Source organism: Pristiophorus japonicus, chromosome 1, assembly GCF_044704955.1.
Source record: "Pristiophorus japonicus isolate sPriJap1 chromosome 1, sPriJap1.hap1, whole genome shotgun sequence".
Lineage (NCBI taxonomy): Eukaryota > Metazoa > Chordata > Chondrichthyes > Pristiophoridae > Pristiophorus > Pristiophorus japonicus.
In genome coordinates this window covers 340,409,338-340,435,771 of record NC_091977.1, presented here as the reverse complement: position 1 = coordinate 340,435,771, position 26,434 = coordinate 340,409,338, and the positions used below count along the sequence as shown (strand labels likewise).

Below are 26,434 nucleotides of genomic sequence, written 5' to 3'. Positions count from 1 at the left end.
TTGACCAGCTCCAGTGTCATGTAGGCCAACGTCCAGTTTGGTGAACGACTTCCCCCCGGCTAGCGTTGCAAACAAGTCAGCAGCCTTCGGTAACTGATCCTGTTTCGAAACCCTGTTGATCGTAGCCTTGTAGTCTCCACAGATTCTGACTGTGCCATCACTTTTCTGCACAGGAACAATGGGGCTGGCCCATTCATTAAATTCAACCGGTGATATGATCCCGTCACGCATAGTCTGTCCAGTTCGATGTTGACCTTCTCCCTTATCATATACGGAACTGCCCGAGCTTTATGATGGACGGGTCTTGCATTCAAGTCCACGTGGATCTGCACCTTGGCTCTCGTGAAGTTGCCGATGCCTGGTTCGAACAGTGAGGGGAACTTGCTCAGTACTTGGGCACATGTATCTTTCTCCGATGACAACGCCTTGATGTCGTTCCAATCGCATCTGATTTTTTCAAGCCAATTCCTGCCAAGCAGCGTTGGGCCATTGCCTGGGACAATCCATAGCGGTAACTCGTGAACCACACCGTCATACGAAACTTTAATTGTGGCACTGCCAATCACCGTTATGAGTTTTTTGGTGTACATGCGCAACTTGACATTGACTGGACTCGGCCTGGGCCTCACAGCCTTAGTATCCCACAGCTTGTCGAATGCCCTCAGGCTGATTTTCGATTGACTCGCCCCCGTGTCCAGTTCCATCGATACCGGCACCCCATTAAATTTCACGTTGATCATAATCGGTTTTTATCTTTGTTAGGAAAGAGTACAGTCCATACACTTCCTTCTCTGGTATCTCGGATTGCGTATCCGGATCCGTGCTAGTCTGACCATCATCCTCCACCTGGCGTATCGCAGCACGCTTGCTCATCTGCGGACATTTGGGCTGGAGATGCCCCACCCTCAGACAGCCTTTGCAACTATATTGCTTAAATCGGCACTGCTGGTGCCGGTGATTTCCCCCACAATGCCAACACGGAAAAATCAGATGCATTCCCGCTGGCGGACTTTGGGCAGCCACAGGTTTCGCGTACACAGTCAGATAGGCCCTACCATATGCCGCTCTGCCGAACGGCAAATCAATCATATTTACAGTACTTGCCGAGTTTTGATTTTTCACTGATATCTGCTTTAGACTTCTATCCGTTGTCATGTATGACTGAGCGATCGTGATGGCCCTGTTCAAGTCCAACGTCTCCACCACCAGTAGTTTATGCAGGATCACCTCGTGGTTGATGCCGATTACAAAGAAGTCCCGCAGCATGTCTGCCAACACAGCCCCGAACTTACACGGTCCCGCTGGACATCTCAGGTCAGCAACGAATTCTACCGCATTCTGGCCCTCTGAGCGAACGTGCTTGTAAAATCTGTATCTCGAGATGATGCCTTCATCTGGCTTAAGGTGGTCCTGTACCAGTGTACACAATTCTTCATACGTCTTCTCTGTTGGACTTACAGGCAGGAGTAGATTCTTTATCAAACTGTAATTTTTGGACCGCAAACCGTGAGGAAAACCGCCCGGCGCCGATCTGCGTCGCCGACCTCCTCCATTTTGTTGGCCATGAAGAACTGGCTCAAACGGCTCACAAAGTCTGCCCAATCTTCTCCTTCCACAAATTGCTCCAATAATCCAGTTGTGCACATTTTTACATGCAAAGATCTTGTTGCCTCGTCATCAAATAATGTGTATGCAATAACTATCAGACTGAGTACAGTTTAACTCCAAGAGATATGACCTTGGCTCTGCTTTATTAAGGCCCAAAGTGACTAATATACAAAATGGCTGGCCTTTTATACTTGGGCTGCACACACGTGCGTGCAGCCCAATGGCCTCCAACAATGATGCCATCTAGTGGCTAGTGATCCCAAAAGTATATACATGACAATGAATCACTTTTTAAATGCCGTCTCTGGTGTTTTGTAGGCAAATGCAGCCACCAATTTGTGCACAGCAAGATTCCATAAACAGCATGTGAATAAATGACCCATTAATTTATTATTGTTGGTGTTGATTGAGGGTAGAATGCTGAGCAGGAGAACACCCTGCTCTTCTTAGATTGGCGATATCCTTCTGAGTAGTCAGATATTTAATTTGAAAGACGCCACCTCTGACCGTGTAGCACTCCCTCGGTACTGTACTGAAGTGTCAGCCTTGATAGGAGCGGTAGTGGGGAATAATACTCGTATTAAAAATTAATAGGATTCTTCCTTCTCTATCATTGAGGAAGTTTTAAGCTTGTTCAGTTCATTTAAAGGCTAACATTAACTCTTTGCTTAAAATCACAGGGCTGGAGACAGAGTTTCTCTGCTCGATGACTCCAATGAAGAATGGTGGAAGGTAAGGCTTCTTAATCTTGTAGGCTGTAATCAGAAATAATTCCACCAGATAATAAATGCTTGGGGTAAATCTCCCGCCAAAACTTCGGCGGTTGAACATTCGGCAGAGACCCCGGGAAACTACATACACAGCAGGAGATCGGGAAAAACCCCCAGTGGAGATTCTACCCCTTGGTAACCAGGAAATCTTTAATAATGAGTAAAAATATTATAAGATAACAGACTCACAAAGGATGACTTTCAAGCCGCACATTGTGCTTCAGAAAGTTAGGCCTATAGACATCAAATTCAAATAAACATGCCTGAACATGGTTGTGTAATATCAGACATCTCTGGTCAAAGGTTGGGGGAGAGACTTCCCTGTGTGTTATGTGTAACTAAATTTTGAACACATCCGGCATTATTACATTTATATTATTGATACAAATTCCACGCAGAGGATTGTCCTCTGCATCTGTTTCATCAGTAGTTAAGGAAGGAAAAAAGTCTGGAAATATTAAGGGCAACCACATGTTCCCCGTGGGGAATCTGCACTAACAGAGTGCACGGGTTAAAGGCATGGCTACAGCACCCCAGCCCAGGTTCACCGACTCACATTTTGCACATTCGCTGCAAAAGATCATCTCTGATATGCATCAAAATTACATCACTCGCAACCAGTTTTTGGAACTGTTATTTTTTGAGATGTTAAGAAAATATTTTTATGTAGAGGGTTGGTAGGACACGGAATGGCTCATTAGAAATAATTGTGAAAGATTTGAAAAGGAATTGGATACATACTTGAAAAATAAACATTTAAAAGGATATGGGGAAATGGCAGGTGCAAGGGACAAAGTGCTCCTCCTGTGCAGTAGAATTCTACGATTCTGTCTACATACAAACATTGTCCACTTCCTCCTCCTCCTTGTGCTCCTGCTCCTCAGCTTCTCACCTGATAGGTGGTGGCAAGAGCTGTTCCCTCAAAATGGCCAGGTTGTGCAGCATGCAGTATACCACCTCAAATCTTGACACGTGCTCTGCCTAGTGCTGCAGTGAGCTTCCAGAGTGGTCCATGCAGCGGAAGCGATGCTTAAGGACAAGGACGCCGAGGTTTTGCTCTGTAATATTCCTTGTGACATATTACATTGAGGGAGTAACATCCCTTTTGGTTCAAGAAAATAGCTGAGTTGACATGGGACATACGCAAGGCAATGTCCCAAGTTAGTTTGCAGGTGCAGCAGGTAATCAGGAAGGCGAATGGAATGTTGGTCTTCATTGCAAGAGGGATGGAGTACAAAAGCAGGGAGGTCCTTCTGCAACTGTGTAGGGTATTGGTAAGGCCGCACCAGGAGTACTGCGTGCAGTTTTGATCACCTTACTTAAGGAAGGCTATACTGGCTTTGGAGGGGGTACAGAGACGATTCACAAGGCTGATTCCGGAGATGAGGGGGTTACCTTATGATGATAGATTGAGTAGACTGGGTCTTTACTCGTTGGAGTTCAGAAGGATGAGGGGTGATCTTATAGAAACATTTAAAATAATGAAAGGGATAGACAAGATAGAGGCAGAGAGGTTGTTTCCACTGGTCGGGGAGACTAGAACTAGGGGGCACAGCCTCAAAATACGGGGGGAGCCAATTTAAAACCGAGTTGAGAAGGAATTTCTTCTCCCAGAGTGTTGTGAATCTGTGGAATTCTCTGCCCAAGGAAGCAGTTGAGGCTAGCTCATTGAATTATTCAAATCACAGATAGATAGATTTTTAACCAATAAGGGAATTGAGGGTTACGGGGAGAGGGCGGGTAAGTGGAGCTGAGTCCACGGCCAGATCAGCCATGATCTTATTGAATGGCGGAGCAGGCTCGAGGGGCTAGATGGCCTACTCCTGTTCCTAATTCTTATGTTCTTATGTTCTTATGTTCAATGTGCGTGCAGTCAATGGCACTCTGCACCATGGGGAACCCTGAAAAACATTCAAACTCTCATGCTTGCTCTGCCTGCTTAACTCTGGCAAGAGGAAATGAGATGAAGCCGCCTCTCTTGCATAGAGCCTCAGTGATGTTCCATATGCAGCAATGTACTGCAGACTGCGAGATGTTGCTTATATCTCCAGCAGCAGCCTGGAAGGAATCAGATGCATAAAAGTTAAGCACTACAGTCACCTTGACAGCCACACGCAATGCAGTCCTTGCCCTGCTCTGTGGGTGCAGTTGTACCTGCAGCAGTTGGTAGTTTTCAGTCACAACCTCTTTAGTGAACTAAAGCTATCACAAGCATTGGTCCTCACTGAAATTGCTCCCTAAAGACCCTTGGTGGGTATGGCCTCCTGCTGAGAGCCCTCCTCCCCTTCCTCTGCCTCATCCTTCTTCTAGCAACTTGTCCGGCTCTGCATGGCTTCTCTTCATTCTCCCAGTCATGTTTAATTCTAAGAGGAAAGCCTACCAGGGTACTGATGTCCGGAAGCAGCTTGTTTCAGCACAAGCTTTTAAATGAACAAAAAACTACTTCAGAACCAGCCGGACCACTCCCTATAGACTATTCAAACTTAGCCAAGTATAGGAAACCTCCAAAAACACATACAATTGCACCAGCAGCCAGAAGAAATAATCCAACAACTAACTTGTAAGTAGTTCTTGATCCCTTTAAGTAGGGGGTGTGGGGTCCTTCATGCCATTTAACATTGTGTTCAGCTGTGTGAGGTTAAAACAGGACGTAGGCTGGAATGTGGTGTTCGAAAATTACAGCGCTAGCATCAAATCAGCGTTTCACACTGATTGATTTCATAATCTTACTGCTCCAAATGCTGCTAGCGGATGTTAGGAGTGCACGCGCAAACCCCATTTAACAAGTAGGTTTCTGGCCCACTTTCCGTCGGATGTGTGCGCATGCATCTCAGACGCTATTTTCAACTGTTAGGCCATGTAGCGCCAAAAAAAATGGCCAGCCCAATTTCTCCCACATTAAGTTGAACTGCTAAAAGAATGCACTAACCAATAAACTAAATACTTATCAGTAACTTGTAATGCAAAGTGGAAGGGAGAACAGCACATCAACAGGCTCTGAAGCATAGCTTTCAGACATCATTGTAGCAATTCTACAAAATCAATTTTTATTTACAACCTCTTTTCTGACTCTTCATGTGCCTTTGCTTAGTGTGTAAAGTCAGAACCCTGTGAATGGCTGCATATTGCATGAAGGATAAATATCTGAGGAGAGTTGCTTGACATAAATACAGCGGTCCCGAAATTGCTTGGCCATTCCAGCGGATTCTCGCCATAACTCGAAATGGTGGATCCGGGCCTTGCACTGAACTTTCCTGTGACCTTGTGTGGGTACAGACGAGCAAAGCCACTGACTCGAAGGTAATGGGGCTGAGAGCAGGGACTTCCTCGATCTTAAAGGAACCTGATATGCATTTTGCAGTCAGTACGCTGAATAGGGTGAATAATATCAACTTCCTAAAGGGAAGATAGGGTCTCGCTACTGGAAATTATCTTTCACTATTTAACCTATCAAACCCTTCCATAAGGGATGGTTTTCTAGACCAATATGTTGAGAAACCAACTAGGGGGGAGGCCACCTTAGACTGGGTGTTGTGTAATGAGAGAGGATTAATTAGCAATACCATTGTGCGAGGCCCCTTGGGGAAGAGTGACCATAATATGGTGGAATTCTGCATTAGGATGGAGAATGAAACAGTTAATTCAGAGACCATGGTCCAGAACTTAAAGAAGGGTAACTTTGAAGGTATGAGGCGTCAATTGGCTAGGATTGATTGGCGAATGATACTTAAGGGGTTGACTGTGAATGGGCAATGGCAGACATTTAGAGACCGCATGGATGAACTACAACAATTGTACATTCCTGTCTGTCGTAAAAATAAAAAAGGGAAGGTGGCTCAACCGTGGCTATCAAGGGAAATCAGGGATAGTATTAAAGCCAAGGAAGTGGCATACAAATTGGCCAGAAATAGCAGTGAACCCGGAGACTGGGAGAAATTTAGAACTCAGCAGAGGAGGACAAAGGGTTTGATTAGGGCAGGGAAAATGGAGTACGAGAAGAAGCTTGCAGGGAACATTAAGGCGGATTGCAAATGTTTCTATAGATATGTAAAGAGAAAAAGGTGAGTAAAAACAAACGTAGGTCCCGTACAGTCAGAATCAGGGGAAGTCATAACGGGGAACAAAGAAATGGCGGACCAATTAAACAAGTACTTTGGTTCGGTATTCACTAAGGATCACATTAACAACCTTCCGGATATAAGAGGGGTCAGAGGGTCTAGTAAGGAGGAGGAACTGAGGGAAATCCTTATTAGTCGGGAAATTGTGTTGGGGAAATTAATGGGATTGAACGCCGATAAATCCCCAGGGCCTGATGGACTGCATCCCAGAGTACTTAAGGAGGTGGCCTTGGAAATAGTGGATGCATTGACAGTCATTTTCCAACATTTCATTGACTCTGGATCAGTTCCTATCGAGTGGAGGGTAGCCAATGTAACACCACTTTTTAAAAAAGGAGGGAGAGAGAAAACAGGGAATAATAGACCGATCAGCCTAACATCGGTAGTGGGTAAGATGATGGAATCAATTATTAAGGATGTCATAGCAGCGCATTTGGAAAGAGGTGACATGATAGGTCCAAGTCAGCATGTATTTGTGAAAGGGAAATCATGCTTGACAAATCTTCTGGAATTTTTTGAGGATGTTTCCAGTAGAGTGGACAAGGGAGAACCAGTTGATGTGGTATATTTGGACTTTCAGAAGGGATTGGGGGTAGTGTGCTGACATGGATTGAGAACTGGTTGTCAGACAGGAAGCAAAGAGTAGGAGTAAATGGGTACTTTTCAGAATGGCAGGCGGTGACTAGTGGGGTACCGCAAGGTTCTGTGCTGGGGCCCCAGCTGTTTACACTGTACATTAATGATTTAGACGAGGGGATTAAATGTAGTATCTCCAAATTTGCGGATGACACTAAGTTAGGTGGCAGTGTGAGCTGCGAGGAGGATGCTATGAGGCTTCAGAGCGACTGGAATAGGTTAGGTGAGTGGGCAAATGCATGGCAGATGAAGTATAATGTGGATAAATGTGAGGTTATCCACTTTGGTGGTAAAAACAGAGAGACAGACTATTATCTGAATGGTGACAGATTAGGAAAAGGGGAGGTGCAACGAGACCTGGGTGTCATGGTACATCAGTCATTGAAGGTTGACATGCAGGTACAGCAGGCGGTTAAGAAAGCAAATGGCATGTTGGCCTTCATAGCGAGGGGATTTGAGTACAGGGGCAGGGAGGTGTTGCTACAGTTGTACAAGGCTTTGGTGAGGCCACACCTGGAGTATTGTGTACAGTTTTGGTCTCCTAACCTGAGGAAGGACATTCTTGCTATTGAGGGAATGCAGTGAAGGTTCACCAGACTGATTCCCGGGATGGCGGGACTGACCTATCAAGAAAGACTGGATCAACTGGGCTTGTATTCACTGGAGTTCAGAAGAATGAGAGGGGACCTCATAGAAACGTTTAAAATTCTGATAGGTTTAGACAGGTTAGATGCAGGAAGAATGTTCCCAATGTTGGGGAAATCCAGAACCAGGGGTCACAGTCTAAGGATAAGGGGTAAGCCATTTAGGACCGAGATGAGGAGGAACTTCTTCACCCAGAGAGTGGTGAACCTGTGGAATTCTCTACCACAGAAAGTTGTTGAGGCCAATTCACTAAATATATTCAAAAAGGAGTTAGATGTAGTCCTTACTACTAGGGGAATCAAGGGGTATGGCGAGAAAGTAGGAATGGGGTACTGAAGTTGCATGTTCAGCCATGAACTCATTGAATGGCGGTGCAGGCCCGAAGGGCTGAATGGCCTACTCCTGCACCTATTTTCTATGTTTTCTATGTTTCTATAATTTTGGACACATCTACTGGATTGTCCCTTAATCGAGTTCGGCCACAGTTAGAGTACTGCGTACAGTTCTGGTGACCACCTTACAGGAAAAATGTCATTGCACTAGAGAGGATATGAGGAGATTTACAAGGATGTTGACAGAACGGGAGAATTTTAGCTATGAGGACAGATTGGATAGGCTTGGGTTGTTTTCTTTGGAACAGAGGAGGCTGAGGGGAGACTTAATTGAGGTGTATAGTATTAGGCAGTCCCTCATATCGAGGATGACCTGCTTCCACACCAAAAAGGGATGAGTTCACAGGTGTTTCAATGAGGAACCTGACATTCTAGGTTCCAAACTACATACTGAAGGGTGGAAGATGCCTGTGCATGGATTCTTTTAACGTGGGATGGCCGTTGCACACCAGCCACCACCAAAAGCACACCACCACCACCAAAGGTGTATAAAATTATGAGGGGCCTAGATAGAGTGGATAGGAAGGACCTGAGCAAAGAGCTCAGTAACCAGAGGGTATGGATTTAAAGTGGAAGGATTAGAAGGGAGTGAGAACTTTTTTCATGCAGAGTGTGGTAGGGGTCAGGAACTCTCAGCCTGAAAGGGTTACAGTGGCAGAAAACTTCATTGCATTTAAAACGTACTTGGATATGACTTAAAGTGCCATAATCTACAAGGCAACGGACCTAGAGCTGGAAAGTGGGATTAGGCTGGATAGCTCTTTTTTGGCCAGCACGGACACGACGGGGCAAATTGACTCATTCTGTCTCTTAAATTTTGATGATTCCATGATTATAACCTCTGCTCTAATAAATACAGCTTTATTTTTATAAATCTCTTACAATTAAATCCTATCCTCCTTGGTATCATCCCAATAATTATACATTTCTATGATAAAATGCTCAAAACTGTTAGTTTATTTTGTTGTGACTTTAACGAATGTCTTGTACAGATTCATCATCACCTCCTTACATTTTATTAATTGCCCCTACATATTAAAAACAATATCCCATTTGCCTTTTTCATGGCATTTCCCACAAGATCCTGCACAAGTGACAGGGCAAATCCCCAGAAGCATATAACTCCACGCAGCAAGTACAGGCAAGATATATGGCCCTCAGCCTCACCAGCTCATGGATATCGCGGACTAGCAAAATCTCAAAAGACTCATGAGAGACATCGCAGTTAAACATCGTCCTTATTGCTTCCAATAAGGAATTACTTTGCCGTGCATGAGACAGACCGTGCCCCATCGAGTTCATGAGTCGCAAGCTGGAACAAAAATGGTCCCTCATTACTCTGAACAAATTCACTGCACACAATGAAAACAAGCCACTTCGCATGTAGGTTGCAGTTAGACCATCTTTAATGCGTATATCAGAATGGCTGCCAGTACCATGGAGAACGGTATCCGAGCATTTACTGAACAAAATAGGAGGTTCGAATTAGTGAATCCATTGTGGTGACTGTTGTAAGGGTGATGTGCAGAACTCAGGAGAAAAATTTGGTTTTGAGAGCCTTCTGCATCAGACTCACTTACCTTGGAACCATAGGTATTTATAGCATAGATCTTAGGCAGTGCCAGCTCCTTGCTAGAATAATCTAAAAATAATCCCACTGCTCCACTCTCTCCCCATGTGCCGGTATCTTTCTCTGCTTTAATTGTTCATCTATTCTTCCCTTAAAAGCTGTAAAGGTCTCTGCTTCAACCGCACCCTGCAACAAAGCATTCAATGCTCCAAAGCTCTGCGTAAAGATATTTCTCCAAACCTCTCTCCTCATTCTTGGTGACAATGTTAAACTGATGACACCTTGTCATTTACTCCCCAACCAGAGGAAATAATCTTTCCCTCTTCACTCTAAAGAAAAATACAAATGTTGAATACACATTTATTTTCTAGGGGTATCCCAGAAATTTGAAAGACTTTAATTGATGCATTTCTGACTTTTTTTGAAACCTGCAATGAAAATGGGCTCTGCACTTTTTGGGGTAAAATTTTGGCTTCACCCCATGGGCAATAATCTGATGGAACAGATCACACACTTGTTATAGAACCCACCTGATTTTCATTTCTGTGGATTTCAATGAAATTAAAATTGGTTAAGTTCTATATCGGAAATAATCTATCACTGGGAGAAAACAAGGTTTTAATTCAATTTCTTTTTCAAATCAAATGAGGATTTGAACCTACTCTTGTCGATTTATAGATTGATTCCAGTCAGGGCTGTAGGCCGTACACTAAAAATTGTGTGCAATCATTTCAGTAATGCAGTAAACATGGGAGACTTTAATTTTCATATAGACTGGGCAAACTATATTTACATTAATAGTACAGAGCATGAGTTCATGGAATGCATTCAAGATAGTTTTCTAGATCAGTATGTTGCGAAACAAACTAGGGAACAGGCTATTTTAGATCTGGTATTATGCAAGGTTAACAGAGTTTATTAATAATCTTGCAGTAAAAGGAGCCTCTGGAGTGCAGTGATCATAATATGATAGAACTTTATATTGAGTTTGAGAGCGATTTAGCTAAATCTGAAACTAGGGTCAAAGGGCCCAAATTTGCCAGGAGTTGCTCCGTTTTTTTTTTGAGCAACTTGATTTTTTTCTGGAGTATCCTAAAAAATCCCCATTCTGCACATTTAATTTGCGCCAGTGTAAGTGAGTTAGTTAGGATTTTTTTAGGTTTCGTTTTTTTTTCAAAAGGGGCGTTACCAGCCACCTACACCTGTTTTGGCCATTTAAGCCAGTTTGGACAGCTAATAGTTGCTCCAAACTAACTTAGGCCATCATATGTGGCCACTTATGGCCGCACAGAAAACCCTTGTGGAGAGTTAAGAAATCAGCGCAGGTAGCCAGAGATAGGGAGGAGGAAGGGAAGCGAGAGGACCTTGCAAAGCACTAAACACCTTCACAACAACATTAAAGAAACATAAAAACCATCAATAAAAAATAAAAAATAAAACTTAAGTCACCAAGGGCTCAAGGCTGTGCCAAACAACATACATTAGTTCACACAGATTGATTATCCTATCAACATTAAATGAAAACTATATTTTATAGTCTAAAATGCTCTGTCCAGTTCAACATATTGAAATAGAAATTCCGATGTCCCGGGCCCGTAAAAGTATCTACGGACCCGGGAAGGCATCGGAAAAGCCGGTTTGTAGCGCACAATGCAGCTTGACAGGTCTTTCCCCATGCGCTAGAGAACTATGAGTTCTCGTGCAAAATTCCGACTTTTAGAGATCTTCTGCCCAGGATTAGGGCACGAAAGTTCTGCACTAGATAAAGCAGGCATACAGTCTGCATTCTGTGTGCAGAGGTGCTTGAGGAACCAGGTAGTTAGTGTACATTACAGGAATTTTACTTTTTAAAGCCTGACATCAGCACTGTAGATAGAAGGATTGTTAGCGATTGTCCTTTATAGCTGCTTTGAAGGCTGCTTGTTGAATGGAAACATTTCAATAGTAAAAGTAGCTGGTGTTTTCTGTAATGGTTTGGAGTATATCCTGGTCTGGGGTGTCTTGAGCTTGCTGTAATGGTTTGTAGTATACTGGTCTGGTGTCTCCAGCTTGCTGTAATGGTTTGTAGTATACTGGTCTGGTGTCTTGAGCTTGCTGTAATGGTTTGTAATATACTGGTCTGGTGTCTCGCGCTTGCTGTACTAGTTTGTAGTATACTGGTCTGGTGAGTCGAACTTGCTGTAATGGTTTGTAGTATACTGGTCTGGTGTCTCGAGCTTGCTGTAATAGTTTGTAGTATACTGGTCTGGTGTCTTGAGCTTACTGTAATGGTTTGTAGTATACTGGTCTGGTGTCTTGAGCTTGCTGTAATGATTTGTAGTATACTGGTCTGGTGTCTTGAGCTTGCTGTAATAGTTTGTAGTATACTGGTCTGGTGTCTTGAGCTTACTGTAATGGTTTGTAGTATACTGGTCTGGTGTCTTGAGCTTGCTGTAATGATTTGTAGTATACTGGTCTGGTGTCTTGAGCTTGCTGCTGGCCTCAGCTAACTTAACATAGACCAGGTATAATTCTCTGATCTTCTGAGTCTGTGTGGTCCAGCATCTACCAACTTAGCCATCAGGGGAAGCTCCTTATTTCTATTTTTAACCCTAGAAAACATTCTGACCTTCTTTCACTCACAAACATCATTGCAAGTTGGCCCCATTTACTGGTGCCCCTCCCCATCTCCCCATTTACTGGTGCCCCCCCCCCATCTCCACATTTACTGGTGCCTCTCCCCAAAATTAAAGCAATCGTCAGTTTAGATAATAAACTTAATTAAAAGATTATTTTAACGGTTTTTAACAGTCTTTATATTGCTTTAATTAACTTTTAAAGTGTTTAAAACTGTTAAAATGTTTAAAATAAATTAGACCATAGAAACATAGAAACATAGAAAATAGGTGTAGGAGTAAGCCATTCGGCCCTTCTAGCCTGCACTGCCATTCAATTAGTTCATGGCTGAACATGCAACTTCAGTACCCCATTCCTGCTTTCTCGCCATACCCCTTGATCCCATTAGTAGTAAGGACTACATCTAACTCTTTTTTGAATATATTTAGTGAATTGGCCTCAACAACTTTCTGTGGTAGAGAATTCCACAGGTTCACCACTCTCTGGGTGAAGACGTTCCTCCTCATCTCGGTCCTAAATGGCTTACCCCTTATCCTGAGACTGTGACCCCTGGTTCTGGACTTCCCCAACATTGGGAACATTCTTCCTGCATCTAACCTGTCTAAACCCATCAGAATTTTAAACGTTTCTATGAGGTCCCCTCTCATTCTTCTGAACTCCAGTGAATACAAGCCCAGTTGATCCAGTCTTTCTTGATAGGTCAGTCCCGCCATCCTGGGAATCAGTCTGGTGAACCTTCGCTGCATTCCCTCAATAGCAAGAATGTCCTTCCTCAGGTTAGGAGACCAAAACTGTACACAATACTCCAGGTGTGGCCTCACCAATGCCCTGTACAACTGTAGCAACACCTCGCTGCCCCTGTACTCCAATCCCCTCGCTATGAAGGCCAACATGCCATTTGCTTTCTTAACCGCCTGCTGTACCTGCATGCCAACCTTCAATGACTGATGTACCATGACACCCAGGTCTCGTTGCACCTCCCCTTTTCCTAATCTGTCACCATTCAAATAATAGTCTGTCTCTCTGTTTTTACCACCAAAGTGGATAACCTCACATTTATCCACATTATACTTCATCTGCCATGCATTTGCCCACTCACCTAACCTATTCCAGTCGCTCTGCAGCCTCATAGCATCCTCCTCGCAGCTCACACTGCCACCTAACTTAGTGTCATCCGCAAATTTGGAGATACTACATTTAATCCTCTCGCCTAAATCATTAATGTACAGTGTAAACAGCTGGGGCCCCAGCACAGAACCTTGCGGTACCCCACTAGTCACCGCCTGCCATTCTGAAAAGTACCCATTTACTCCTACTCTTTGCTTCCTGTCTGACAACCAGTTCTCAATCCATGTCAGCACACTACCCCCAATCCCATGTGCTTTAACTTTGCACATTAATCTTTTGTGTGGGACCTTGTCGAAAGCCTTCTGAAAGTCCAAATATACCATATCAACTGGTTCTCCCTTGTCCACTCTACTGGAAACATCCTCAAAAAATTCCAGAAGATTTGTCAAGCATGATTTCCCTTTCACAAATCCATGCTGACTTGGACCTATCATGTCACCTCTTTCCAAATGCGCTGCTATGACATCCTTAATAATTGATTCCATCATCTTACCCATTACCAATGTCAGGCTTACCGGTCTATAATTCCCTGTTTTCTCTCTCCCTCCTTTTTTAAAAAGTGGTGTTACATTGGATACCCTGTACTCGATAGGAACTGATCCAGAGTCAATGGAATGTTGGAAAATGACTGTCAATGCATCCGCTATTTCCAAGGCCACCTCCTTAAGTATTCTGGAATGCAGTCCATCAGGCCCTGGGGATTTATCGGCCTTCAATCCCATTAATTTCCCCAACACAATTTCCCGACTAATAAGGATTTCCCTCAGTTCCTCCTCCTTACTAGACCCTCTGACCCCTCTTATATACGGAAGGTTGTTAATGTCCTCCTTAATGAATACCGAACCAAAGCACTTGTTCAATTGGTCCGCCATTTCTTTGTTCCCCGTTATGACTTCCCCTGATTCTGACTGCAGGGGACCGACGTTTGTTTTTACTCACCTTTTTCTCTTTACATATCTATAGAAACTTTTGCAATCCGTCTTAATGTTCCCTGCAAGCTTCTTCTCGTACTCCATTTTCCCTGCCCCAATCAAACCCTTTGTCCTCCTCTGCTGAGTTCTAAATTTCTCCCAGTCTCCGGGTTCACTGCTATTTCTGGCCAATTTGTATGCCTCTTCCTTGGTTTTAATACTATCCCTGATTTCCCTTGATAGCCACGGTTGATCCACCTTCCCTTTTTTATTTTTACGACAGACAGGAATGTACAATTGTTGTAGTTCATCCATGCGGTCTCTAAATGTCTGCCATTGCCCATCCACAGTCAACCCCATAAGTATCATTCGCCAATCAATCCCAGCCAATTCATGCCTCATACCTTCAAAGTTACCCTTCTTTAAGTTCTGGACCATGGTCTCTGAATTAACTGTTTCATTCTCCATCCTAATGCAGAATTCCACCATATTATGGTCACTCTTCCCCAAGGGGCCTCGCACAACAGTATTGCTAATTAATCCTCTCTCATTACACAACACCCAGTCTAAGATGGCCTCCCCTCTAGTTGGTTCCTCGACATATTGGTCTAGAAAACCATCCCTTATGCACTCCAGGAAATCCTCCTCCACTGTATTGCTTCCAGTTTGGTTAGCCCAATCTATGTGCATATTAAAGTCACCCATTATAACTGCTGCAGCCTTATTGCATGCACCCCTAATTTCCTGTTTGATGCTCTCCCTGACATTACTACTACTGTTTGGAGGTCTGTACACAACTCCCACTAACGTTTTTTACCCTTTGATGTTCTGCAGTTCTACCCATATAGATTCCACATCATCCAAGCTAATGTCCATTCTAACTATTGCATTAATCTCTTCTTTAACCAGCAATGCTACCCCACCTCCTTTTCCTTTTATTCTATCCTTCCTGAATGTTGAATACCCCTGGATGTTGAGTTCCCAGCCCTGATCATCCTGGAGCCACGTCTCCGTAATCCCAATCACATCATATTTGTTAACATCTATTTGCATAGTTAATTCATCCACCTTATTACGGAAACTCCTTACATTAAGACACAAAGCCTTCAGGCTTGTTTTTTTAACACCCTTTTTCCTTTTAGAATTTTGCTGTACAGTGGCCCTTTTAGTTTTTTGTCTTGGGTTTCTCTGCCCTCCACCTTTCCTCATCTCTTTTCTGTCTTTTGCTTTTGTCTCCTTTTTGTTTCCCTCTGTCTCCCTGCATTGATTCCCATCCCCCTGCCATATTAGTTTAACTCCTCCCCAACAGCACTAGCAAACACTCCCCCTCGGAAATTGGTTCCGGTCCTGCCCAGGTGCAGACCGTCCGCTTTGTACTGGTCCCACCTCCCCCAGAACTGGTTCTAATGCCCCAGGAATTTGAATCCCTCCCTGCTGCACCACTGCTCAAGCCATTTATTCATCTGCGCTATCCTGCGATTCCTACTCTGACTAGCACGTGGCACTGGTAGCAATCCCGAGATTACTACTTTTGAGGTCCTACTTTTTAATTTAGCTCCTAGCTCCTTAAATTCGTTCGTAGGACCTCATCCCTTTTTTACCTATATCGTTGGTACCAATGTGCACCACGACAACTGGCTGTTCTCCCTCCTTTTTTAGAATGTCCTGCACCCGCTCAGAGACATCCTTGACCCTTGCACCAGGGAGGCAACATACCATCCTGGAGTCTCGGTTGCGGCCGCAGAAACGCCTATCTATTCCCCTTACAATTGAATCCCTTATCACTATCGCTCTCCCTCTCTTTTCCCTACCCTCCTGTTCAACAGAGCCAGCCACGGTGCCATGAACTTGGCTGCTGCTGCCCTCCCCTGATGAGTCATCCCCCTCAACAGTACTCAAAGCAGTGTATCTGTTTTGCAGGGGGATGACCACAGGGGACCCCTGCACTACCTTCCTTGCACTGCCCTTCCTGCTGGTCTTCCATTCCCTATCTGGCTGTGGACCCTTCACCTGCGATAAGACCAACTCACTACACGTGCTACTCACGTCATTCTCAGCATCGTGGATGCTGCAGAGTGAATCCACCCTCAGCTCCAACTCCGCAACGCGTTCCGTCAGGAGCTGGAGGCGGATACACTTCCCGCACACGTAGTCGTCAGGAACACTGGAGTCGTCCCTGAGTTCCCACATGGTACAGGAGGAGCATAACACGCGACCGAGCTGTCCTGTCATGACTTAACCCTTAGATAGGCAACAACAATGCTAAAGTTTACTCACTGTTATAGAAGAGAAGAAAGAAAAACTACTCACCAATTACCAGCCAATCACTTACCCCCTTGGCTGTGACGTCACCTTTCTGTTTCTTTCTACTTCTTTTTTGCCTTCTCCCTGTAGATGCACAAGTACGCCTCTCCACGCACCTCCTCGACGCTGGGCCCCGGCCTCCGACCCCGGACTCGCGCCTCACCAACTGCCGCCGCCTCTCACTGCCGCTGGGCCTTTTATAGGCCTCCGACACCGGACTCGCGCCTCAATCTTTAAACTATTCTAAAAGATTAAAAATTATTGTAAAATCTCACCTTTCAAAGCCTTGTCGTGATCTCTAAAGCAGCTGCAGCACTGAAGGTAAAAAAAAATCGGGGGCGTTGCCTTTTGACAGCTCCTGTGGACGGGGTCAGACTCCGAAAGAAGCTACAGGCTTCGCGCGCGCTACATTCCCGGGCGACGTGACGTCAAACGCTGCCCAGGAATCTTCATCACAAAATCGGAAGTTTAAGAGGCCGCAGGAGAGAATGGTAAATGCGCATTTTTTTTCTTTATTTTACCAGATTGCCCGCGGGAATGGTGTTACAGGAATTTCTGGACCACTGACACACAAAATCTAGTTAAACGATGGATTGACCTGAGAGTTTCTCACTGAAATTAAGCAGCATCGATGCCAGCATGTCTTTGGACTAGCTATGACCTCCATCTCTGGATAGCATATTAACGTTTCAGATCACCACTAGCCTTGCTCTATGCCGCTAGCTTATTGTTATGAAAATTCAGAATTTAATATGACAAAAATATGTTTAACTGCATCAGAACTGGACTTTTCTTTAAAAACAAAATGCTACCCCTCCCCCCACCCCCTTCCAACGGCTATAAAAAAAAGTTCCTTGTATGTGAGTCCCAACGGCTCATGTATGCAACTGTGCACATTCTGCTAAGCAATTCACTATGGCTGCTGGTGCTTCTAAACAACAGGATTCCATGAACTCCATGGGAACCTCTCTGACAGACATGCCACTCCTGCTTGTACCCCTAACTTACTTCATCCATGGCTCTGTGTTGTGCAGCATAGTTTACCAGTGCAGTGCTGTTGAGTATCGGGTCGTCCCTTCGGCCAGGAATGGAAACATAGAAAATAGGTGCAGGAGTGGGCCATTCGGCCCTTCGAGTCTGCACCACCATTCAATAAGATCATGCCTGATCATTCCCTCAGTACGCCTTTCCTGCTTTCTCTCCATACCCCTTGATCCCTTTAGCCGTAAGGGCCATATCTAACTCCCTCTTGAATATATCCAATGAACTGGCATCAACAACTCTCTGCGGCAGGGAACTCCACAGGTTAACAACTCTCTGAGTGAAGAAGTTTCTCCTCATCTCAGTCCTAAATGATCTACCACTTATCCTGAGACTGTGTCCCCTGGTTCTGGACTTCCCCAACATCGAGAACATTCTTCCCGCATCTAACCTGTCCAATCCCATCAGAATCTTATACGTTTCTATGAGATCCCCTCTCATCATTCTAAACTCCAGTGTATAAAGGCCCAGTTGATCCAGTCTCTCCTCATATGTCAATCCAGCCATCCCTGGAATCAGTCTGGTGAACCTTCGCTGCACTCCCTCAATAGCAAGAACGCCCTTCCTCAGATTAGGAGACCAAAACTGAACACAATATTCCAGGTGAGGTCTCATCAAGGCCCTGTACAACTGCAGTAATACCTCCCTGCTCCTATACTCAAATTCTCTAGCTATGAAGGCCACCATACCATTTGCCTTCTTCACTGCCTGCTGTACCTGCATGCCAACTTTCAATGACTGATGAACCATGACACCCAGGTCTCATTGCACCTCCCCTTTTCCTAATCTGCTGCCATTTAGATAATATTCTGCCTTCGTGTTTTTGCCCCCAAAGTGGATAACCTCACATTTATCCACATTATACTGCATCTGCCATGCATTTGCCCACTCACCTAACCTGGCCAAGTCACCCTACAACCTCTTAGCGTCCTCCTCACAGCTCACACCACCACCCAGTTTAGTGTCATCTGCAAACTTGGAGATATTACACTCTATTCCTTCATCTAAATCATTAAAGTATATTGTAAAGAGTTGGGGTCCCAGCACTGAGCCCTGCGGCACTGCACTAGTCACTGCCTGCCATTCTGAAAAGGACCCGATTATCCCGACTCTCTGCTTCCTGTCTGCCAACCAGTTCTCTATCCACGTCAGTACATTACCCCCAACACCATGTGCTTTGATTTTGCACACCAATCTCTTGTGTGGGACCTTGTCAAAAGTCTTTTGAAAGTCCAAATACACCACATCCGCTGATTCTTCCTTGTCCACTCTACTAGTTACATCCTCGAAAAATTCCAGAAGATTTGTCAAGCATGATTTCCCTTACATAAGTCCATGCTGACTTGGACCGATCCTGTCACTGCTTTCCAAATGCGCTGCTATTTCATCCTTAATGATTGATTCCAACATTTTCCCCAATACTGATGTCAGGCTAACCGGTCTATAATTACCCACTTTCTCTCCCTCCTTTTTTAAAAAGTGGTGTTAGCTACCCTCCAGTCCATAGGAACTGATCCAGAGTCGATAGACTGTTGGAAAATGATCACCAATACATCCACCATTTCTAGGGCTACTTCCTTAAGTACTCTGAGATGCAGACTACCCGACCCCGTGGATTTAACGGCCTTCAATCCCATCAATTTCCCGAACACAATTTCCTGCCTAATAAGGATATCCTTTAGTTCCCCCTTCTCACTAGACCCTTGATCCCCTAGTACATCCGGAAGGTTATTCGTGTCTTTCTTCGTGAAGACAGAACATAGAAACATAGAAACATAGAAAATAGGTGCAGGAGTAGGCCATTTGGCCCTTTGAGCCTGCACCGCCATTCAGCAAGATCATGGCTGATCACCCACCCCAGCACCTCCCCCCATGCCTCCTCCACACCCCCGACCCCCCCCAGCCGCAAGGACCACATCCAACTCCCTCCCGAACACATCCAATGAACTGACATCAACAACTCTCCGCGACAGGGAACCCCACAGGCCAACAACTCTCCGAGTGAAGAAGTCTCTCCCAATCCCAGCCCCAAACAGCCCACCCCCCATCCCAAGAGCGTGGCCCCCCACCGGCACCGGACCCACTCAACACCGGAAACACTCCCCCCGCACCCAACCCGCCCCGTCCCGTCAGAATCCTTCCCAAATGCCGAACACCCCCAGATGTTGAGCCCCGCCCTGGCCACCCCGGAGCCACGCCCCCGCGACGCCAATCACACCACATACACCAACCACCATCTGCGCAGTCAACCCATCCACCCCACTCCGAACACTCCCCGCACCGAGGCACAGAGCCCCCAGGCTCGCCCCTCCAACACATTTCGCCCCCCCAGACCTCCGCTGCAATGTGGCCCCTCCTGTCCCCCGCCCTGGGTTTCTCCGCACCCCCCCCCCCACCTCCACCACTCTCCCCTCCATCCCCCGCCCCCGTCTCCCCTCAACTTCCCTCTGCCTCCCTGCACAGGCTCCCATCTTGGGGGCGGTTACCTTCTGGGGCAGGAAATTTTAGCCCCCAGCGAGGAAGTCCTGCTCCCGCCGCAGAATTGGCCTTACCACCCCTCAATGGAAGCGGAGTGCAATTTCCCACACTCCACTTCCTTTGGGGGCAGTTACCGGGGCACGACGGGATGCTCCTGTGACAGTTGGAACTGGTGCTCTCCACTCTCCCGTCCTGTGACAGTTTGAACTGGTGCTCTCCACTCTCCCGTCCTGTGACAGTTTGAACCGGTGCTCTCCACTCTCCCGTCCTGTGACAGTTTGAACCGGTGCTCTCCACTCTCCCGTCCTGTGACAGCTGGAACTGGTGATATACACCCACCTTCATGTGAAAGTTGGAAAACCAAAGTATTTGTTCAATTGGTCTGCCATTTCTTTGTTCCGTTGGGTCGTCCCTTCAGCCAGGGATAGGGGTGGCGAGCCGGGTCAGGCTCACAGCCTGCAGGACACGCTGGGAGGGCAAGGAGCTACTGCGTATTCGCGCAGACTCCACTGCTCATGCATGCAGCTTCCGGCACTGTTTTCGGCGTAGGGCTGTAGCTCCGCACCCCCACTGCTTTTGCCACGCCACGCCAAGGCCTACGATGGTCTATGGAGCGGGGAGAATACCGAGGTAAATTTTTGGCGCCGTTTTTGGAGTACAAAGTTGCCGCACCTCAGGCAACTGCACCGTTTTAACCGGAAGGCCAAATTTTAGCCTTTAAATCTGAACAAAGCAAACTACGTAGCTATGAGTGCACAAATGTAAGTGATGGCATCAAACAGGAAATGAGAGATGCTTGTAACAAGAGTACTACAGTAATCGTAGGTGACTTTAATCTACATTTCGACTGGCCAAACCAAATTAGTAATAATACTGTGGAAGATGAATTCCTGGAGTGTGCATGAGATTTTTTTTTTTAGACCAGTATGTTGAGGAGCCTGCTAATGAACAGGCTATCCTAGATTGGGTATTGTGTAATGAGAAGGGGTTAATTAACAGTTTTGTTGTGCGGGTTCCTTTAGGGAAGAGTGACCATAACATGATTGAATTCTTTATTAAGATGGAACGTGAAGTAGTCTAATCCGAAACTAGGGTCCTAAATCTAAACAAAGGAAGGTATGAGGAATGAATTGGCTATGATAAATTGGGAAGATTCATTAAAAGGCATGACGGTGGATAGGCAATGGCTAACATTTAAGGAACGAACGCATGAATTGCAACATTCCTTTCTGGCGTATAAACAAAAAAGGAAAAGTGGCCCAACCATGGCGAACAAAAGAAATTAAGGATAGTATTAGATTCAAAGAGAAGTTATACAAAGTTGCCAGAAAAGGTAGCAAGCCTGAGGATTGGAAGCAATTTAGAATTCAGCAAAAGAGGACCAAGAGATTGATTAAGAGGGGAAAAACAGAGTATGAGAGTAAACTTGCAAGGAACATAAAAACCGACTGCTAAAGTTTTTACACGTATGTAAAAGAAAAAGATTAGTGAAGACAAATGTAGGTCCTCTACAGACTGAAACGGGAGAATTTATAATGGGGAACAAGGAAATGGCAGAACAATTAAATAAATACTTCGGTTCTGTCTTCACCGAAGAGAACACAAAAAACTTCCCAGAAATGCTCAGGAACCAAGGGTCTAGTGAGCAAGAGGAATTAAAGGAAATGATTATTAATAAGAAAATAGTGCTGGAGAAATTAATGGGACTGAAGACTGATAAATCCCCAGGGCCTGATGATCTGCATCCCAGAGTACTAAAATAGGTAGCCATGGAAATAGTGGATGCATTGGTTGTCATCTTCCAAAATTCTATAGATTATAGAACAGTTCCTGCAGATTGGAGGGTGGCAAATGTAACCCCACTATTTAAAAAAGGAGGGAGAGAGAAAACAGAACTGCAGACCAATTAATCTAGCATCAATAGTAGGGAAAATGCTAGGGTCTATTATAAAAGATGTGATAACGGCACACTTAGATAATATCAACGTGCTTAGAAAAAGTCAACATGAATTTATGAAAGGAAAATCGTGTTTGACAAACCTACTGGAGTTTTTTGACAATGTAACTGATAGAATAGATAAGAGAGAACCAGTGGATGTAGTGTATTTGGATTTTCAGAAGGCCTTTGATAAGAGGTTAGTGTACAAAATTAAAGCACATAGGATTGGGGTAATGTACTGGCATGGATTGAAAATTGGTTCACTGACAGGAAATAGAGAGTTGGAGTAAACGGATCTTTTTCAGGGTGGCGGATAGTGACTAGTGGGGTAACGGATCCATCACAGACCCAATTCACGTCCGGACCAGGGTCAAGCAGGTCTACATCATCGCTCCAACCCTCTTCTCAATCTTCCTCGCTGCCATGCTCCACCTCAGTCGACAAGCTCCCCGCTGGAGTGGAACTAAACTACAGAACCAATGGGAACCTGTTCAACCTTCACTGTCTCCAGGCCAGATCCAAGACCACCCCAACCTCTGTCGTCGAGCTATAGAACGCAGATGACGCCTGCGTCTGCCCACACAAGCTGAACTCCAGGACATAGTCGACGTATTTACTGAGGCATACGAAAGCATGGGCCTTACGCTAAACATCAGTAAGACAAAGGTCCTCCACCAGCCTGTCCTTGCCGCACAGCACTGCCCCCTCCCAGTCATCAAGATCCACGGCGCAGCCCTAGACAACGTGGACCACTTCTTTTATCTCTGGAGCCTCCTATGAACAAGAGCAGGCATTGACAATGAGATCCAACACCGCCTCCAGTGCGCCAGTGCAGCCTTCGGCCACCTGAGGGAAAGAGTGTTTGAAGACCAGGCCCTCAAAACTGTCACCAAGCTCATGGTCTACAGGACTGTAGTAATACCTCCCCTCCTGTATGGCTCAGAAACATAGACCATGTACAGCAGACACCCCAAGTCGCTGGAGAAATACCACCAACGATGTCTCCGCAAGATCCTACAAATCCCCTGGGGAGGACAGACGCAGCAACATTGGCGTCCTCGACCAGGCCAACATCCCCAGCATTGAAGCACTGACCACACTTGATCAGCACCGCTGGGCAGGCCACATTGTCCGCATGCCAGACACGAGACTCCCAAAGCAAGCGCTCTACTCGGAACTCCTTCATGGCAAACGAGCCAAAGGTGGGCAGCGGAAATTTTACAAGGACACCCTCAAAGCCTCCCTGATAAAGTGCAATATCCCCACTGACACCTGGGAGACCCTGGCTAAAGACCGCCCTAAGTGGAGGAAGTGCATCCGGGAAGGCACTGAGCTCCTCGAGTCTCGTCGCCGAGAGCATGCAGAAATCAAGTGCAGGCAGCGGAAAGAACGTGCGGCAAAACAGCCTCACGCACCCCTTCCCTCAATGATTATCTGTCCCACCTATGACAGAGACTGTGGTTCTCGTATTGGACTGTACAGCCACCTAAGAACTCATGTTAAGGGTAGAAGCAAGTCTTCCTCGATTCCGAGGGACTGCCTATGATGATGACCACAGGGATCAGTGCTTGGGCCCCAGCTATTCACAATATATATATAAATGATTTGGATGAGGGAACCAAATGTAATATTTCCAAGTTTGCTGACGACACAAAACTAGGTGGGATTGTGAGTTGTCAGGAGAATGCAAAGACGCTGCAAGGCGATTTAGATAGGTTGAGTGAGTGGACAAACACATGGCAGATGCAGTATAACGTGGATAAATGTGAAGTTATCCACTTTGGTAGGAAAAACATAAAGACAAAGTATTATTTAAATGGTGATAGCTTGGGAAATGTCGATGTACAAAGGGACCTGGGTGTCCTTGTACACCAGTCTTGAAAGCAAACATGCAGGTGCAGAAAGCAGTTAGGAAGGCAAATGGTATGTTAGCCTTCATTGCAAGAGGATTTGAGTACAGGAGCAAGGATGTCTTACTACAGTTATACAGGGCCTTGGTGAGACCACACCTGGAGTATTGTGTGCAGTTTTGGTCTCCTTACCTGAGAAAGGATATACTTGCCATAGAGGGAGTGCAGCGAAGGTTCACCAGACTGATTCCTGGGATGGCAGGACTGTCGTATGAGGAGACATTGGGTCGACTGGGCCTGTATTCACTAGAGTTTAGAAGAATGAGAGGGGATCTCATTGAAACGTATAAAATTCTGACTAGGTTGGATAGACTGGATGCGCAGAGGATGTTTCCCCTGGCTGGGAAATCTAGAACAAGGGGTCACAGTCTCAGGATACAAGGTAGGAAATTTAGGACCGAGATGAGGAGAAATTTTTTCACTCGGAGGGTGGTGAACCTGTGGAATTCTCTACCACAGAAGGTTGTGGAGGCCAAGTCACTGAATATATTTAAGAAGGAGATAGATCGATTTCTAGTCACAAAAGCCATCAAGGGGTATGGGAAAAAAGCGGGAATATAGTGTTGAGACAGAGGATCAGCCATGATCATATTGAATGGTGGTGCAGGCTCGAAGAGCTGAATGGCCTACTACGTTTCTATGTTTCTATGAGAGGCGAGTTGACCAAGGTAGATTGGGAAACTACATTAAAAGATATGACGGTAGATAAGCAATGGCAAACATTTAAAGAAATAATTCATAATTCACAACGAATATACATTCCCTTAAGGAAAAAATCCCCACAAGATAAATGGTCCAACCCGTGGCTAACGAGAAGTTAATGATAGAATTAGATAGATGGGAGAGGCTTATAATGTGGCCAGAAAGAGCATTAAACCTGAGGATTGGGAGGATTTTAGAATTCAGCAAAGGAGGACCAAGAAATTGATAGAGAAAAAATAGAATATGAGAGTAAAGTAGCAAGAGACATAAAAACAGATGGTAAAAGCTACCATAGGAATGTAAAAAGGAAGAGATTAGCTAATGTAAATGTGGGTTCCTTACAGGCAGAGACAGGAGAAATTACAATCAGGATTAAGGAAATGGCAGAGACATTAAACAAATACTTTGCATCTGTCTTCAAAGAAGAAGACACAAACAAAATTCTGTTAAGTGGGAAACCAATCAACATTCCCTCTAAGCTGCTTTCTGCTGGTCCTGCGCAGCCCAGGACCTGCTCTTCAATGTTAAATTTTGCGCATGCGCGAAACTGAATGGACGTTGCACCCAAAATAAAAAATAGGGGAACATTGGAAGCAAGGATTTAGTGAGAATGAGGAACTTAAAGCAGTTAGTATTACAGGTAGAGCGTCGAAAATCCGGAAGGCTCGCTTCAGATTCTGTGTATTTCTGGACTTCGGAACGTCTTTCCAACATCGCAAGTCCAGAAATGCCTGGGCTTAAGGTAGGTAGGAAGGGGAGGGGGATCGGGCGGCCGAGTGGGAGGGGATTTCCCTGAGACGGGGGCGAGGTCGGCGGCGGCCCGCAGTGGGTAAAAGGTTGGTAGGGGAGAGGTCGGCGGCGGCCCAAGGTGGGAAAAGGTAGTCAGCGGGTAAGAGGTCAGCGGGGGAGAGGTCGGCAGTGGCCCAAGGTGGGTAAGAGGTCGGCAGTGGCCCAAGGTGGGTAAGAGGTCGGCAGTGGCCCAAGGTGGGTAAGAGGTCGGCAGTGGCCCAAGGTGGGTAAGAGGTCAGCAGTGGCCCAAGGTGGGTAAGAGGTCAGCAGTGGCCCAAGGTGGGTAAGAGGTCGGCAGTGGCCCAAGGTGGGTAAGAGGTCGGCAGTGGCCCAAGGTGGGTAAGAGGTCGGCAGTGGCCCAAGGTGGGTAAGAGGTCGGCAGTGGCCCAAGGTGGGTAAGAGGTCAGCAGTGGCCCAAGGTGGGTAAGAGGTCGGCAGTGGCCCAAGGTGGGTAAGAGGTCGGCAGTGGCCCAAGGTGGGTAAGAGGTCGGCAGTGGCCCAAGGTGGGTAAGAGGTCGGCAGTGGCCCAAGGTGGGTAAGAGGTCGGCGATGGCCCGAGGCAGGGGTCCGGATTCCGGAACATTTTCCGGATTCCGGATGACCCTGCCACAGATCGTCCCAGTGTCTGGATTCCGGAGCAGTATGGATTCTGGAACTTTGGATTTTCGACGCTGTACCTGTCGTAAAGAAATACTACTGGAGAAAATGGGACTAAAAGTGGACAACTCCCCGGGACCTGATGGCCTACATCCTAAGGATTTATAAGAGAGGGCTACATAGATAGTGGATACATTGGTTTTGATCTTCTAGAATTCCCTAGATTCTAGAACCGTCCAAGCAGATTGGAAGGCAGCAAATGTAACCCCCACTGTTCAAG

General features: G+C 45.7%; 1 protein-coding gene across 1 annotated transcript in view; it reads left to right on the top strand.

The window, feature by feature from the left end:
* stac (SH3 and cysteine rich domain) overlaps nucleotides 1-26,434 on the top strand; it is a 192,307-nt gene that overhangs the window by 140,414 nt on the left and 25,459 nt on the right. The window contains exon 9 of the mRNA XM_070874791.1: nucleotides 2,289-2,340. Coding sequence (XP_070730892.1) covers nucleotides 2,289-2,340 — 52 coding nt within the window. The remainder of the gene's footprint in view (nucleotides 1-2,288; nucleotides 2,341-26,434) is intronic.